Source organism: Pan paniscus, chromosome 23 (assembly GCF_029289425.2).
Source record: "Pan paniscus chromosome 23, NHGRI_mPanPan1-v2.0_pri, whole genome shotgun sequence".
Lineage (NCBI taxonomy): Eukaryota > Metazoa > Chordata > Mammalia > Primates > Hominidae > Pan > Pan paniscus.
In genome coordinates, this window is record NC_085927.1 from 60,297,407 (window position 1) to 60,314,553 (window position 17,147).

At 48.8% G+C, this 17,147-nt stretch overlaps 1 protein-coding gene across 27 annotated transcripts in view; it reads left to right on the forward strand.

Annotated features, from left to right (window-relative positions):
- The window catches only part of PPP6R2 (protein phosphatase 6 regulatory subunit 2), a 125,884-nt gene that overhangs the window by 61,403 nt on the left and 47,334 nt on the right, over nucleotides 1–17,147 (forward strand). For 7 of the 27 annotated variants that reach the window (XM_063603186.1, XM_063603185.1, XM_063603191.1 and 4 more), the window contains exons 3-5: nucleotides 8,447–8,572; nucleotides 13,208–13,257; nucleotides 13,351–13,593. In XM_063603186.1, the coding sequence (XP_063459256.1) occupies nucleotides 13,208–13,257; nucleotides 13,351–13,593 (293 nt within the window). In that variant the 5' untranslated portion in view covers nucleotides 8,447–8,572. Of the gene's footprint in view, nucleotides 1–8,446; nucleotides 8,573–10,970; nucleotides 11,476–13,207; nucleotides 13,258–13,350; nucleotides 13,594–17,147 lie in introns of those variants that run through there. The other 20 variants (XM_063603184.1, XM_055105587.2, XM_063603187.1 and 17 more) reach the window with 7 other exon arrangements.

Below are 17,147 nucleotides of genomic sequence, written 5' to 3' on the forward strand. Positions count from 1 at the left end.
CACCACACGGACTCACCTCAGCATCACACGGACTCATCTCAGCATCACACGGACTCACCTCAGCATCACACGGGCGTCACCTCAGCATCACACGGGACTCACCTCAGCACCACACGGACTCACCTCAGCATCACACGGACTCACCTCAGCATCACACGGGCGTCACCTCAGCATCACACGGGACTCACCTCAGCACCACACGGGACTCACCTCAGCATCACACGGGACTCACCTCAGCACCACACGGGACTCACCTCAGCATCACACGGGACTCACCTCAGCATCACACGGACTCACCTCAGCATCACACGGGACTCACCTCAGCACCACACGGGACTCACCTCAGCATCACACGGGACTCACCTCAGCACCACACGGGACTCACCTCAGCATCACACGGGACTCACCTCAGCATCACACGGACTCACCTCAGCACCACACGGACTCACCTCAGCACCACACGGACTCACCTCAGCATCACACGGGACTCACCTCAGCATCACACGGGCCCCACCTCAGCATCACACGGGCCCCACCTCAGCATCACACGGACTCACCTCAGCACCACACGGACTCACCTCAGCACCACACGGACTCACCTCAGCACCACACGGGACTCACCTCAGCACCACACGGGACTCACCTCAGCACCACACGGGACTCACCTCAGCACCACACGGACTCACCTCAGCATCACACGGACTCACCTCAGCATCACACGGGACTCACCTCAGCATCACACGGGCCCCACCTCAGCATCACACGGGCCCCACCTCAGCATCACACGGACTCACCTCAGCATCACACGGGACTCACCTCAGCATCACACGGGCCCCACCTCAGCATCACACGTGACTCACGTCAGCACCACACGGACTCACCTCAGCATCACACGGACTCACCTCAGCACCACACGGGCGTCACCTCAGCACCACACGGGCCCCACCTCAGCATGAGGCATCCCATTTTAACATCAGGCTTGGTGGGGCCAAAGAAACCATATCCAAATTACAGCAAACTAGGATAGGGATTAACTGTGGATTTTAATAAGGGCAGTTTACAAGTGCTAAGGAATTATTGTAGGAATAGAAACTGGCCAGGCACGGTGGCTCACGCCTGTAATCCCAGCACTTTGGGAGGCCGAGGCAGGCAGATCACGAGATCAGGAGATTGAGACCACGGTGAAACCCCGTCTCTACTAAAAACACAAAAAATTAGCCGGGTGTGGCGGCGGGCTCCCGTAGTCCCAGCTACTCAGGAGGCTGAGGCAGGAGAATGGCGTGAACCCGGGAGGTGGAGGTTGCAGTGAGCCGAGATCGTGCCACTGCCCTCCAGCCCGGGTGACAGAGTGAGACTCCGTCTCAAAAAAAAAAAAAAAAGAAAAAAAAGGAATAGAAACTGTACAATTTCCAAATTAGTGAAGAGAAAGTAGTGGACCTTCCTTTATTCTTGTAAGGAAAAGCTGCAACAATTTTTTTTAGCAACCATTAACTAAATGATAATATATATTGAAAACTTAACCTGTGAAAATGGAAAGAAGACAGGGTGCATGCTTTTACCACTTGAGAATAGTGATGGAAGTCTTAGCCCAATAAATCAGAAAAAGGATAAAAAGATAAAAGAATTTAAAAGGAAGAAACAATCTGTTATTCGTTGGTGATACTATTATGTATGTAGAAAATCCAAAATGATCCAAAGCTATAATACAGTCAATTCTTTACCCAAACAGCTTTAAAGTCAGTAATCTTTTAGCAATTGTCTGGATAAAAAAGTCAAACAGGGCACCGTGGCTCATGCCTGTAATCCCAGCACTTTGGGAGGCTAAGGCGGGCGGATCACGAGGTCAGGAGTTCGAGACCAGCCTGACTAACATGGTGAAACCCCGTCTCTACTAAAAATACAAAAACTAAGCCAGGCATGGTGGCTCACGCCTGTAATCCCAGGCCTGGGCTAGGCAAAAGGGTGAAAATCCGTCTCCAAAAAAAAAAAAAAAAATTCAAACAAAAATAAATTGCAGTGTACCACCAACAAACACACTGAAGTTAAAAAGTAGAATTATAAATAAAAAATACCTGGGAATAAAATAAAAGATGTGTAAAACCTTGATGGAGAGCACTATACAATTTTGAAAGCAATTAAAGACTTGAATAAATGGGCAGATGTACCCTGGTTTTGGATTGGAAAACTTACTGTTATACCAGTTCTTCTCCAACTGATCGAGAAATTGAGTGCAATCCCAATAAAAAACCCGAGATTGTCAGTGAGGGTGTGGGAAAAGGGTGAAATTGACAAGCGATTTTTTTTTTTTTTTTTTTTTTTTTGAGATAGGGTCTCACTCTGTCACCCAGGCTGGAGTGCAATGGCACAGTCTCAGCTCACTGCAACCTCTGCCTCCCAGACTCAAGCGATTCTCCTGCCTCAGTCTCCCGAGTAGCTGGGATTACAGGGATGTGCCATCACGCCTGGCTAATTTTTGTGTTTTTAGTAGAAATGGGGTTTTACCATATTGGCCAGGGTGGTCTCAAACTCCTGACCTCATGTGATCTGTCTGCCTTGGCCTCCCAAAGTTCTGGGATTACAGGCATAAACCAGCGCACCCGGCCTGATTTAGAAATTATATGAAAATGAAGGGGTCCATGAATACTCAAGGTGTGATTGAAGAATTCCAATTCATTCCATGTGTCAAAGATCTTGTTTTAAGATGCTGGTGTTTTTATATTGGTAGGGTGCCCATCAGCCCTGGTTTGCCCAAGTGTCCTGGTTTTTCCTGTGGTCCTGGTCTCATTAAGAAAGTGTTTTCATCTCGAGTCCTTTTGGAAGTCTTATTCTGCTGTTTGGGTAAAGAATTGACTGTATTTTTCAGTTTTTAATTTTTGTTTTTAGGGTTGCCCGCGTTTTCCCAAATACAGAATTCTAAACCAGAGAATAGCACCTTACCATAGTAGAGAGATTGCTTCTCTTTTGGTAGGCGGTGGCCAGGAAGGAACGCCAGGTAGCATTAAGCCTTGGCCCCCAAGTATGTCTTGTTCCCTGTCTCTTTGCTTTCAGTGGGTTCCTTGGGCCTTCTTGTTTATGATGGAGAATACATAGGAATTAGCCTCCTCAGCTTCCTTCTTTCTTGCTGTGCTTAAGACAAGCAGCCATATGGGGCTGTTATCTTTCTGCCACTGGGAAATGAGAGGGTGGGTGCTAAAAAATTAACTTAAAAAGGAAAAGGATGAGGCCAGGCGCAGTGGCTCATGACTGTAATTGCAGCACTTTGGGAGGCTGAGGTGGGCGGATCACCTGAGGTCAGGAGTTCAAGACCAGCCTGGCCAACATGGTGAAATCCTGTTTCTACTAAAATACAAAAATTAGCCAGGCATGATGGTGGATGCCTGTAATCCAAGCTACTTGGGAGGCTGAGACGGGAGAATCGCTTCAACCCGGGAGATGGTGGTTGCGGTGAGCCGAGATCACACCACTGCACTCCAGCCTGGGCGGCTGAGCGAGACTCCATCTCAAAAAAAAAAAAAAAAAAAAGAAGGATGAACACCTTTGAGCTCATGTGTGTTAGTGACATCACATCCCTTCTTTCATTCATTTAGTAAATTCAAGTATGATTTGTTGGGCACTTATAATATGCCAGGTGCATTACATAACTCCTGTGGCCTTTTGAAGAAAATATTATTTTATATGAAGCTCAGTGTCTTAATCTGTTTTCTGCTGTTTAGAATACCTGAAACTGGGTAATTTATAAAGAAAAGAAATTTTAGTGGCTCACGCCTGTAATCCCACCAGTCTGGGAGGCTGAGGTGGGCAGATCACGAGGTCAGTAGACCGAGACCATCCTGGCTAACACAGTGAAACCCCGTCTCTACTAAAAATACAAAAAATTAGCCAGGCGTCGTGGCGGGCGCCTGTAGTCCCAGCTACTCAGGAGGCTGAGGCAGGAGAATCGCTTGAACTTGGGAGGTGGAGGTTGCAGTGAGCCAAGATCGCACCACTGCACTCCAGTCTGGGTGACAGAGCGAGACTCCGTCTCAAAAAAAGAAAAGAAAAGAAATTTATTTCATATGGTTATGGAGGCTGAGAAGTTCAAGGTTGAGAGGCATATCTGGTGGGGGCCTTCTTGCTGCTGGGGACACTGTGGTGGCCCAAGGTGGCGTGGGACATCACGTGGCAAGGGAGCTGAGTAATGTACTAGCTCAGGTCTTTCTTCCTTTTTTTTTTGTTTTTTTTTTTAAGAGATGGGGTGTCACTCTGTTGCCTAAGCTGGAAGTGCAGGGGCACAATCATGGCTCACTGCAGCTTCAACCTCCTGGGCTCAAGCGATCCCCCCACCTCAGCCTCCTGAGTAGCAGGGACTATAGGCGCACAGCACCATGCTCAGCTAATCTTGTTTTGTTTTGTTTTCCATAGAGACAGGGTCTTGCCATGTCTAGCAGGCTGGTCTCAAACTCCTGGCCTCAAGTGAGCCTCCTGCCTTTAGCCTTCCATAGTTCTGGGATCACAGGCCTGAGCTACTGTACCTAACCTCTTCTTTTTATAAAGCCACCAGTTCTACTCCCATGATAACTCATTAATTCACAAATGGATTAATCCATTCTTGAGGGCAGAGCTCTCATGATCCAATTACCTCTTAAAGGCCCTACCTTTCAATACTGCCACACTGGGATTAAGTTTTGTTTTGTTTTGTTTTGTTTTGGAGACAGAATCTCACGTCGTCACCCAGGCTGGAGTGCAATGGTGCGATTTAGACTCACTGCAGCCTCTGCCTCCCAGGTTCAAGCGATTCTTGTGCCTCAGCCTCCCGAGTAGCTGGGATTACAGACATGCACTGCCATCACGTCCGGCTAATTTTTGTATTTTTAGTAGAGACAGAGTTTCACCATGTTGGCCAGGCTGGTCTCAAACTCCTGACCTCAGGTGATCCACCTGCCTTGGCTTCCCAAAATGCCAGGATTACAGCATGAGCCACCACCCCCAGCCAGGGATTAAGTTTTTTTTTTTTTTTTCCTTTTTTGAGACGAAGTCTTGCTCTCATCCCCTAGGCTGGAGTGCAATGGCGCTATCTCGGCTCACTGCAACCTCTGCCTCCCAGGTTCAAGCGATTCTCCTGCCTCAGCCTCCTGAGTAGCTGGGATTATAGGCACCTGCCACTATGCCTGGCTAATATTTTTATTTTTAGTAGAGACAGGGTTTCACCATGTTGGCCAGGCTGGTCTTGAACTCCTGACCTCAGGTGATCCACCTGCCTCGGCCTCCCAAAGTGCTGGGATTACAGGCATGAGCCACTGCACCCAGCTTTTTTTTTTTTTTTTTTTTTTTTTTTGAGACGGAGTCTTGCTCTGTCTCCCAGGCTGGAATGCAGTGACTCGATCTAGGCTCACTGCAAGCTCCACCTCCCCAGTTCATGCCATTCTCCTGCCTCAGCCTCCCGAGTAGCTGGGACTACAGGCGCTCGCCACCACGCCAGGCTAATTTTTTGTATTTTTAGTAGAGACGGGGTTTCACTGTGTTAGCCAGGATGGTCTCGATCTCCTGACCTCAGGTGATCCGCCTGCCTCAGCCTCCCAAAGTACTGGGATTACAGGAGTGAGCCACTGCGCCCGGACAAGGTTTTTTTGTTTTGTTTTGTTTTGTTTTGAGATGGAGTCTTGCTCTGTCTCCCAGGCTGGAGTGCAGTGGTGCAATCTCTGCTCACTGCAACCTCTGCCTGCTGGGTTCAAGCGATTCTCCTGCCTCAGCCTCCAAGTAGCTGGGATTACAGGTGCCCGCCACCATACCCAGCTAATTTTGTATTTTTAATAGAGATGGGGTTTTGCCATGTTGGCCAGGCTGGTCTCAAACTCCTGACCTCAGGTGATCCACCTGCCTCGACCACCCAAAGTGCTGGGATTACAGGCGTGAGCCACTATGCCCGGCCTTAAGTTTTAACGTGAGTTTTGGAGTGGTTATATATTCAAGCCATAGACTCAGGGAAGTAAAGAACCTTGCTCAAATTGTAGTAAGGTACAAACCGAGCTTCTGCAGCAAGGAGGTCCCAAAGAACAGTGGCTTGAGCAAGGTGCAAGCACATTTCTTTCTCCTCTAACAGTCTGGTCTGCCAGGTGGCCTTCCTCAGCTTGTGGCTTCCACTCGTGGATCTAGAAGGGTCTTTATGGTTTTTGGTTTCCCACCAGGTGGTAAAATCAGAACGAAGGAAACTCACAACAGTAAGAGGTTGAGGTTCCAGTGTTAGTTACTTCTACTCGCAACCCGTTTACCCAGAGTTTAGTCACATGATGATAGCTGGCTGTAAGGAGGGTTGGAAAAGTTAGGCTGAAGGAGGGTGGCCATGTACCCAGCTGACCTCTATTCTGTTGAAGAAAGGGAAACTGGAAATTGGGGACAAGTAGAATGTCTCCCACACCTGCCTGCAGTGACACAGGTGGAGGGTGTGGATCCAGGCCCTCTCTTCCTATCTGTCCTGCTCTTCTGCGGTACCTTACTACTGTTTTTGGGAAGAAGCAGCCTTTGCGAACTTTATGTATGTATTAAATTAAAATCATTTATTTATTTTTTGAGACAGGGTCTTGCTCTATCACCGAGGCTGGAGTGAAGGGGTACGATCATAGCTCAGGGCAGCCTCAACCTCCTGGGCTCAAGCGATCCCCCTGCCTCAGGCTCCCGAGTAGCTGAGATGATAGTCCCACACCACCATGCCCAGCTAGTTTTTCAAACTTTTTTTGTAGAGCTGGGGTCTTGCTGTGTTGCCCAGGCTTGTCTTGAACTCTGGGCTCAAGTGACCCTCAGCCTCAGCCTCGGCCTCCCGAATTGTTGGGATTACAAGCATGAGCCGTGTGCCTCTTTTCACTTCTGATTTTGGATTTTTACTTAACTTGTTTGTCCCACTCCACCCCCTTTTTAAAGTTAGACTCTTTTTCCTGGTCTTTTTTCCCCGGTGGACTATGCTCAGGATCGACATAGTCTTGTTTGTTCCTTGGTTGTACAAATAGTCATTGTGCTTCATGTGCTCACGTTGCCATTTTTTTCCGCGCCAAATGGAAATCAAGCATTCAGCCTATCCAGTGGTATGTTGGTAAATGTTTAACAACGGGCTTTCTGGGGAGGAAAAAACCTCCTGGTTTGTAACACTTGCTGATTTCCATGGCGTTAATACTCCCACCACGTTGGAGTTGAGCTGCCAGGGTGATGTCCTGAAGGTGGAAGAGGGAAGAGAGGTATGAGGGCACAGGTTGGGCCACCGCAGCGCACGCCCTCTGTGGGCACAGTGACTTTATCTCTGTTTCCGTCTCTTTACGCTGAGGGTCTTTGAGAATGAAACGTGCTGGGAACTGTTCTAGAGCCTTTATGTGGAATAACTTAGTAATCCTCCCCACAGGGGATGTTGATGCTGCATTTTACGGGTGAGGAAATCAAGGCATGAGAGATCATGTGAGTGGCCTCAGCTCACACCGCAGAGCTAGGACTTTGATCATAAATCTTTAAAAGAACAAAACAGTGGCTGGGCGCCAGTGGCTCATGCTGTAATCCCAGCACCTTGGGAGGCTGAGGCAGGTGGCTCGCTTGAGCCCAGGTGTTCAAGACCAGCCTGGGCAACATGGCAAGATGTGGTCTCTATAAAAAAATTTTTTAGGATTTAAAAAAAGAAAAAAACAGTCAGCTTGGGTAACATGGCAAAACCTTGTCTCTACAAAAAAAGTACAAAAATTAGCTGGGTGTGGTGGCGCGTGCCTGTAGTCCCAGCTACTTGGGAGGCTGAGGAGGGAGGATCACTTAAGCCTGGGAGGTTGAGGCTACAGTGTGCCAAAATCCCACCACTACACTCCAGCCTTGGCAACAGAGCAAGACCCTATCAAAAAAAAAAAAAAAAAAAAAAAAAAAGCCTAAATCCTGGACAAGGTGGCTCATGCCTGTAATTTTAGCACTTTGGGAGGCTGATGTGGGAGGGTTGCTTAAGCCCAGGAGTTCAAGACGCAGTGGCTGTGTTCAGGTCTCTGCACTCCAGTCTGGCTCACAGAGCAGGACCCTGTCTCAAAAATACACATAAATTTTTAAAAAAGGGCCAGGCACAGTGGCTCACGCCTATAATCCCAGCATTTTGGGAGGCCGAGGTGGGCAGATCACAAGGTCAGGAGTTCAAGACCAGCCTGGCCAATATGGTGAAACCCAGTCCTTAATAAAAATACATAAGTTAGCTGGGTATGGTGGCAGGCACCTGTAGTCCCAGCTACTTGGGAGGCTGAGGCAGGAAAATGGCTTGAACCCGGGAGGCGGAAGTTGCGGTGACCTGAGATTGTGCCACTGCACTCCAGCGTGGGGACAGAGTGAGACTCCATCTCAAAAAAAAAAAAAAAAGAAAAGAAAAAAAAACGATTTGTGGCCAGACAGGTAATAGGGCATTTCAGATTCTAATTTTCTCTTAGCAACAGTCTCTATCACAGAATGTTGTTTTTTAAAGGGCTCTTTCATGGAACTATATGATCATATGGGCAACATTCTGTTGCAGTCTACCTTCTGTCTGACGGATATGCCATCCTGAAAAAGGAAAGAAGCTGAACTTCAAGTTCCTTTCATTTAGCCTTGGGTAAGAATCTAGAAGATGTTGGTCATACTGTGCTTGACATCCCAGATGGACCACTGAGGATGGGAGTCAGGATGTGAGAGGAGTCCTTAAGCTCTGTTGAGACTTCCGATGTAACCAGAAATTCCTTAAACCAACAAGCCAGGCCATGACCACTTGTTTGTTCTGAAGATGCTGCCAGTGCTGACCTTGAGGTCATGTGGGGAAGGAAATGGAAGGCCTTCCCTGTAGGTGAGGGCCAACCAGGAAGATGCTAGCATCTGTTTGGAGGATAGGGTGTAGTTGTGCAGATAGGAGAAAACTTGGAAAAAAGAAGTATGTAATATTATGTTAGTAAATGTCCTGGAGTCAGTTTATACCAGTTTCTTTTACAGTGAAATTAGCTGTAACTAAACCAGTGCCATTGCAGTGAACTCTTAAAGGATGTCTCTGATGTGATCTTTTTTTTTTTTTTTTTTTTTTTTTTTGAGATGGAGTCTCGCTCTGTCGCCCAGGCTGGAGTGTAGTGGCGTGATCTCGGCTCTTGCTCTGTCGCCCAGGCTGGAGTGTAGTGGCGTGATTTCAGCTCACTGCAACCTCCACTTCCTGGGTTCCAGTGATTCTCCTGCCTCAGCCTCCTGAGTAGCTGGGATTTCAGATGTGCACCACCATGCCTGGCTAATTTTTGTATTTTTAGTAGAGATGGGGTTGGCCAGGCTGGTCTCGAACTCCTGACCTCAAGTGATCTGCCCGCCTTGGCCCCGCAAAATGCTGGGATTACAGGCATGAGCCACAGTGCCCAGCCTGATGTGATCATTTTTGAGTGTTTCTTAGAATGTGGGGAGAGCTGATAGAAACATAGAAATGTTCTTGTTATGCGGAGATTTTTTTCTTTTTTCTTTTTCTTTTTTTTTTTTCTTTTTTTTTGAGATGGAGTCTCTCACTGTCACCTAGGCCAGAGTGCAGTGGTGTGATATCGGCTTACTACAACCTCTGCCTCTCGGGTTCAGGCGATTCTCCTGCCTCAGCCTCCCAAGTAGCTGGGATTACAGGCACCCACCACCACGCCCAGCTAATTTTTGTGTTTTTATTAGAGATGGGGTTTCACCATGTTGGTCAGGCTGGTCTCAAACTCCTGACCTCAGGTGATCCACCCGCTTCATCCTCCCAAAGTGCTGGGATTACAGGCGGGAGCCACCACGCCCAGCCCATATGCTGTTTTTCAAGAGAAACATTTTAAATATAAAGGCACAAGTAGATGAAAGTCAAAGGATGTTAAAGGACATACCAAACATGAATCACAAGAATGGTGAGATTGGTGTACTATGTTAATATCATACAAAGCTGACTTCAAAACAAGGTATGTTGCCAGAGATCATGAAGGACATTTCAAAATGATCAAAGAATTAATCATCAAGAAGACGTAACAGGCCAGGCGTGGTGGTTCACACCTGTATTCCCAGCATTTTGGGAGGCTGAGGCAGGAGAATCGCTTGAACTCAGGAGGCAGAGGTTGCAGTGAGCCAAAGTTGCACCATTGCACTCCATCCTGGGCAATGAGAGTGAAACTCCGTCTCAAAAAAAAGAGAAGACATAACAATCCTAAATATGTGTCAACATAATAAAAGAAATTCAGGGCCGGGCGCGGTCGTTCACACCTGTAATCCCAGCACTTTGGGAGGCTGAGGCAGACAGATCACGAGGTCAGGAGTTCAAGACCAGCCTGACCAACATGGTGAAACCCCATCTCTACTAAAAATACAAAAATTAGCTGGGCGTGGTGGCACACGCCTGTAATCCCAGCTACTCAGGAGGGTGAGGCAGGAGAATCGCTTGACCCCAGGAGGCGGAGATTGCAGTGAGCCGAGGTCGTGCCACTGCACTCCAGCCTGGGTGAGAGAGCAAAACTCCGTCTCAAAAAAAAAAGAAAAGAAAAGAAAAGAAATTCAGGCCGGATGCAGTGGCTCACATCTGTAATCCCGACACTTTGGGAGGCCAAGGCGCTTGAGGCCTAGAGTTCAAGACCAGCCTGGGCAACATAGTGAGACCCCATCTCTATAAAAAATTTAAACATAGTCCAGGCGCGGTGGCTCACACCTGTAATCCCAGCACTGTGGGGGGCCTAGGTGGGCGGATCACTAGGTCAAGAGTTCGAGACCAGCCTGACCAGTATGGTGAAACCCCATCTCTACTAAAAATACAAAAAATCAGCTGGGCATGGTGGTGCATGCCTGTAATCCCAGCTACTCAGGAGACTGAGGCAGGAGAATCACTTGAACCTGGGAGGCGGAGGTTGCAGTGAGCCAAGATCGTGCCACTGCACTCCAGCCTGGGCTACAGAGTGAGACTCCGTCTCAAAAAAAAAAAAAAAAAAAAAATGTAAACATTAGCTGGTCATGGTATTTCTTGGTTGTATTCCTAGCTGCTTGGAAGGCTGAGATGGGAGGACTGCTTGAGCCTGCAGTGAGCTATGATTGTGGCGCTGCACTCCAGCCTGGACAACATGGCGAAACACCATCTTTAAAAATAAAATCCAGTCTGACAATGTTTGTCTTTAATTGAAATGACTATTTGCACTTAATGCATTTATTGAAATGGTTGAATTTATGTCTGGTATCTTGCTGTTTTTTTTTTTATTTTGTCTCCTCTGTTTTTGTTGCTTATCTCCTTGTATTTTTATTATTAGTTTTGGTCTTTTGGATTAATCCAGTTGTTTTAAATTATACTACTAGAAAAATTCTTCTAGCAGGATCCTGTTTCGTCGATGGTGTTTTGTAATCCACCCAGGCTTCCACCTTCTCTGTGGCTAGAAACAGGACTGTCCAGAAGTCACCTGTAACTGCCCTATCTTGCAAGTTCTGATTTTGGCAAAAAAAAGCCTTGACAAGGTTGGATTCACTTCTTTCCCTGGATTGTGTGTCATCCAAGTACGTGAGACATCTAGTAGTGCATTTCAGAGAGAGGAGTATCTGATAATGTGTGTGGAGGCAGCCATCTTTTCCTGAAAGTCCTTTTAGGAATCATTATTTCTGGTCCTCTGAAGTTTGCCGCTACCACTCATAAATATCTATCCACACCCCTTACAAGAAGAATAAGGAAGATCTTAAGACCTAGAAGGAAAACTGATTGCAGACCAGGCTTGGTGGCTCAGTGCCTGTAATCCCAGCACTTTGGGAGGCCAAGGAGGGCAGATTGCTTGAGCTCAGCAGTTCGAGGCCAACCTGGGCAACATAGTGAATCCCTGTCTCTACAGAAAAAAAAAAAAAACCCCACCCCAAAATCAAAACTGAAGGTAGTGTCAGTGTATATATGGAGTCCCTTGTGCTGAAAGTCAAAGCAGCTTCATTTTGGGGCCTCAAGAGCTCCAGCTCTGGGCTCTTCACCTCTAAGCCCACGGGCAGTGCCCGCCCAGTGGTGTGTATAGATCGGAGGCTGCAGGGCCTCACCCTTAGCTGCAGCTGTCGCGTGCTGGGGAGCCTGTGCAGGAGGGTACACGTAGGAAAGTGCCATCTGCATGGGAAGAAAAATGCAGCGTCCTTGTAGTGTGGATGGGGTCCAGGAGACCCAGGAGCTGCCCAGAGGACCTGGTGGCATGCTGTAGAAAGCAGCCAGGTAGGTATCTGGGGCCAGGAGAGGTTTTGGAGCTGAGATGAGATGTGCAGACATCAAGTGAGTTTGAATTAGCCAAAGCCAGAGGCTGTGGGAGTGTGGCTGGACGGTGGAGGCTCCCGTGTCAGGGGTCCTAGGGCATCACCGGCTTTACAGTCAGACAAACCTGGGCATTTACATCTGTGGTCAGCCTTTTGTTTTTCTAAGTAAAAAATTAGATAAGATAAATTCCATCTACTATTACTATAATTTTTAAAATGTTTCATGTAACATTGAAAAGATTTGTAATCTCACAGTAAAGTTTTAACTTTGTGAAAGATGTAGGCTTTATGTTTTCACTTTCTATCAGAATAGTGAAAACTTTGTTGCTAACCAGCCCTGGCCTGCAGAATGACATGTGAGACACTAGGAAGGACTGTCCAGACAAAGACAGCGAGAGCTGGGATGTTTGGGAAGCAGAGGAGGGGCTGGATCAGTGGTGATTCCTCAGGTGCCTGTGGCAAGACCTAGTGCCCAGTTGGTGTATGTGTGAGGAGGTGCCTGCTTCAGAGAGAACCCTGGGTGTGATTCAGCAAGATGGGGACGACGAGCGGATGGGCCGGGTGGCTGGGGGAGGCAGAGGAGTGAGCGCAGGGTCAGGCAGCATCAGCTGTCTTGATTTTGACTTGCTGAGTTTGCTCACAAATGTGAGACTTTCAGAGGGGAGATGTCCAGTGTTCACTCAGGACAGAAGGCATCCCTGACACATGGGAGAGACACCTGGGCGCATTCGCCTAACAGAACTACAGAGCAAGCAAGAGCATTGAGGGGCATGTCGAGCACGCTGGTGGGTGGGGGACAGTGTGGGGAAGGAGGGCAAAGGAGGGGGTTAGCCCAGAGGAGAACCTGGGGAGGCAGGTCCTGGAGCTGGGGGTGCAGCCTCAGAGCTGTTGAGCAGCTGGGAAGTCTGCTAACTTTGTGAGCCCAACCTGGAGAGGTCTGATGGGAATGGTTACTGGGGAGGGCCCCCACCATCCTGAGCTCTGGGAATCTTGTGTGTTCATGCTGCAGATGGACTTCCAGGACTTGGGTCTAGTGTTGCTGAGGGTGGATCTGCAGAGGTGAGAGAAATGACCCCTTTGGACTTGGGTCTAGTGTTGCTGAAGGTGGATTTGCAAGGGTGAGAGACGTGACCCCTTTGCCCTCGTTTGCAGCTCTGCGGCCGTCACGATGTTCTGGAAGTTTGACTTGAACACCACGTCCCATGTTGACAAGCTGCTGGACAAGGAGCATGTGACGCTGCAGGAGTTAATGGATGAAGATGACATCTTGCAGGAGTGTAAGGCTCAGAACCAGAAGCTGCTGGACTTCCTATGCAGGCAGCAGTGCATGGAGGAGCTGGTGAGCCTCATCACACAGGATCCGCCCCTGGACATGGAGGAGAAGGTCCGCTTCAAGTATGTACCAAAGCTGTGACGGGCCAGTGCGCCAGGCAGTACTGCAGGCAGGCCGCGGGCAGTGTCTGAGGATGGCCATAGTTGGGGATTTCTGATGCAGAAGCGAGCCGTAAAAATCCACCACCCCATGTGAGAAGTGAGGAGGGCACTCCCATGGGGTCTGAGGTTGAAGAGTTTGGAGATTGGGTGCAGTGGCTCACGCCTGTAATCCCAGCACTTTGGGAGGCTGAGGAGGTTGGATTAATTGAGCCCAGAAATTTGAGACCAGCCTGGGCAACATAGTGAGACCCTGTCTCTATTAAATTTTTTTTTAAATTAGCCAGATGTGGTGTTGTGCACCTCTGGTTCCAGCTACTCGGGAGGCCGAGGTAGGAGGATCACTTGAACTTGGGAGGTTGAGGCTGCAGTGAGCCATGATTGTGCCACTGCACTCCAGCCTGGGTGACAAGAGTGAAACCCTGTCTTTAAAAAAAAAAAAAAAAAAAAAAGGCCAGGCACAGTGGCTCATGTCTGTAATCCCAGCACTTTGGGAGGCCGAAGCAGGCAGATCACTAGGTCAGGAGATTGAGACCATCCTGGCTAATACGGTGAAACCCCGTCTCTACTAAAAATACAAAAAATTAGCCGGGCATGGTGACGGGCGCCCGTAGTCCCAGAGGCTACTGTACTCAGGAGGCTGAGGCAGGAGGATGGCGTGAACCCGGGAGGCGGAGCTTGCAGTGAGCTGAGATCACACCACTGCACTGCAGCCTGGGTGACAGAGTGTGACTCTGTCTCAAAAAAAAAAAAAAAAAGAGTTTTGACTGTCTTGTGCCGACATTTTTTCATTCTAAGTAAAGTTAATTTTAGGTTGGTACACGTCAGAGTGTTTTGAGGGGCAATATGTTGGGAAAAAAAGACTGATCCCATGCTAGAGATGCAGGCGTTATTGCAGCATAAGGCTGTACTGTCAGCAGGGTTGGCTCCAGGCCACAAAATGGCTAGGCAGGAGAGATATGCAGTATCTGACCTACAGTCCTGGGACATGCTTCATTTTAGGGTCTTCAGCTCGAAGGAAATAGATCATTGTCATTCGTGGTACCATCCGTTCTCAAAGTTTTTCCTGAAATGCCCATTCAGCCCTGGCCAGGATGCTAGGAGATGACACAGAGGGAGGGGGCAGTGTGGCGAGATGGCTGGAGCCTCAGGGCCTTGAGTCAGGACAGAAGGGTGAGCAAGGATGGGGCTGGGGCGAGAGGGAGGACAGGGCGGAGCTGGCCTCCAGCTCCTCATGGTGCAGATCTGCGAGGCACACATGACCCGCAATGTCCCCAGGTGACGCCTCATTAGGAAGTGGGAGATACATACAGGTTAGCAAACCTCGGCCTGCAGGTCATGTCCTTTTCCGTGTGTCCTGTGAGTGAAGAATGGTTTTACATTATTTTTTATTTTAGTTTTTTGAGACAAGGTCTCACTCCATCGCCCAGGCTGGAGTGCAGTGGCATGATCTCGGCTCACTGGAGTCTCTGCCTCCTGGTCCCAAGTGATCCTCCCGCCTTAGCCTCCCTAGTAGCTGGCACTACAGGTGCGTGCCACCATGCCCGGCTAATTTATTTTTGTATTTGTTTTGTAGAGACGGGGTTTCACCACGTTGCACAGGCTGGTTTCAAACTCCTGGGCTCAAGCAATCCACCCACCTCGGCCTCCCAAAGTGCTGGGATTATAGGTGTGAGCCACTGTGCCTGGCTGGTTTTACCTTTACCTGTTTAAATGGTTAGGGGAAAAAAAATCGAAGCTCGGGCATCGTGGCTCATACCTGTAATCCCAGCACTTTGGGAGGCCAAGGCGGGCGGATCACCTCAGGTCAGGAGTTCGAAACCAGCCTGGCCAACATGGTGAAACCCCGTCTCTAATAAAAATACAAAAATTAGCAGGGCGTAGTGGCGCACGCGTGTAATCTCAGCTACTCCGGGAGGCTGAAGCAGGAGAATGGCTTGAACCCAGGAGGTGGAGGTTGCAGTGAGCTGAGATTGCGCCATTGCACTCCAGCCTGGGCAACAGAGCAAGACTCTGGCTCAAAAAAAAAAAAAAAAAAAAGCCGGGTGTGATGGCTCACGCCTGTAATCCCAACACTTTGGGAGGCCAAGGCGGGCAGATCATGAGGTCAGGAGTTCGAGACCAGCCTGACCAACATGGTGAAACCCCGTCTCTACTAAAAATACAAAAATTTGCTGGGTGTGGTGGCATGTGCCTATAATCCCAGCTACTCAGGAGGCTGAGGCAGGAGAATTGCTTGAACCTGGGAGGTAGAGGTTTCAGTGAGCCAAGATCGCTCCACTGCACTCCAGCCTGGGCGACAGAGTGAGACTCCGTCTCAAAAAAAAAAAAAAAAAAATCAAAGGGAGAATATTTTGTCACACACATGAAAACGATATGAAACACGTTTCAGTGTCCACCAATAAAGTCTTGTTAGACACAGCCACACTCATCCACATCTCATAGCGTTGAGCAGCTCCAGCAGGGGCCACGGCAAATAATTCCTCCCTGGCCATTTATAGAAACTCTTTGCTGGCCTTTGTCTTAGAAGGAAGATAAAGCAGGATAGTGAGCCAGGGTGTCCCTGTGGCAGGGGGTGGTCAGTACTTCATTTAGGGTGGTCAGGCGTCCTCTTAGGTAAGGGGAGCAGTGCTGGGTTGGGGAGGAGAGTTCTAGCCTGAGCAGGGCCTTGCTGTAAGGAACTGAGGGTTAGGGTGGGGCAGCTGCAGCCAGAAGCTGCTGTGGCTTCTGGTCACACCTGCTGTGTCAGCATCACTGTTGACAGTCCCCATCCCTCCCACTTTCAAATGTGGCCCAGTCTGGTGACAAATTAGAGTTGAGAGACAGGTATGGGGCAAGGAGAGTGGGGAGGGGTCTTCTGGATCAGGACAGGAATCCCAGAGTAGCATCAGTGAGCCGGGAGAGTCTCATAGAGTTTGGGAGAAATCAGTAGTAGATAAGTACAGAACCAAGCAAACAGAGCAAGAGGACTATGAACCTGGGGGGAGACTTCCGTAAGTAAGCAAAGATGCCCTGAGTAAACAACCCAGGTCAGGATATCCATTTAAATTACCCTGTGACTCGGAGGGAGGGAAAGGGAGAGGGAAGTCGGGTGGTGGGAAAGCTTTGCCTTCCATTGTAGGAAGTTAATTCATAATGTCTAAAATTGGTGAACAAAGAAGAAATGTATGTGTGTATTATTTAGAAACATGGAGGTTAACGCTGGAGAAAACTGCTGAAAGAGTCCAGTGATTGCCTCTGAGGAGCATGACTTGGGATGCTGGGGGGCAGGGGGGCTGTCCTCACCAGCCCTGTCATCTCTCTGAGTTTTTCTCTGAGGAGTGTGACTTGGGATGGGGGCAGGGGGGCTGTCCTCACCAGCCCTGTCATCTCTCTGAGTTTTTCTCTGAGGAGTGTGACTTGGGATGGGGGCAGGGGGGCCTGTCCTCACCAGCTCTGTCATCTCTGAGTTTTTCTCTGAGGAGTGTGACTTGGGATGGGGGCGGGGGGCTGTCCTCACCAGCCCTGTCATCTCTCTG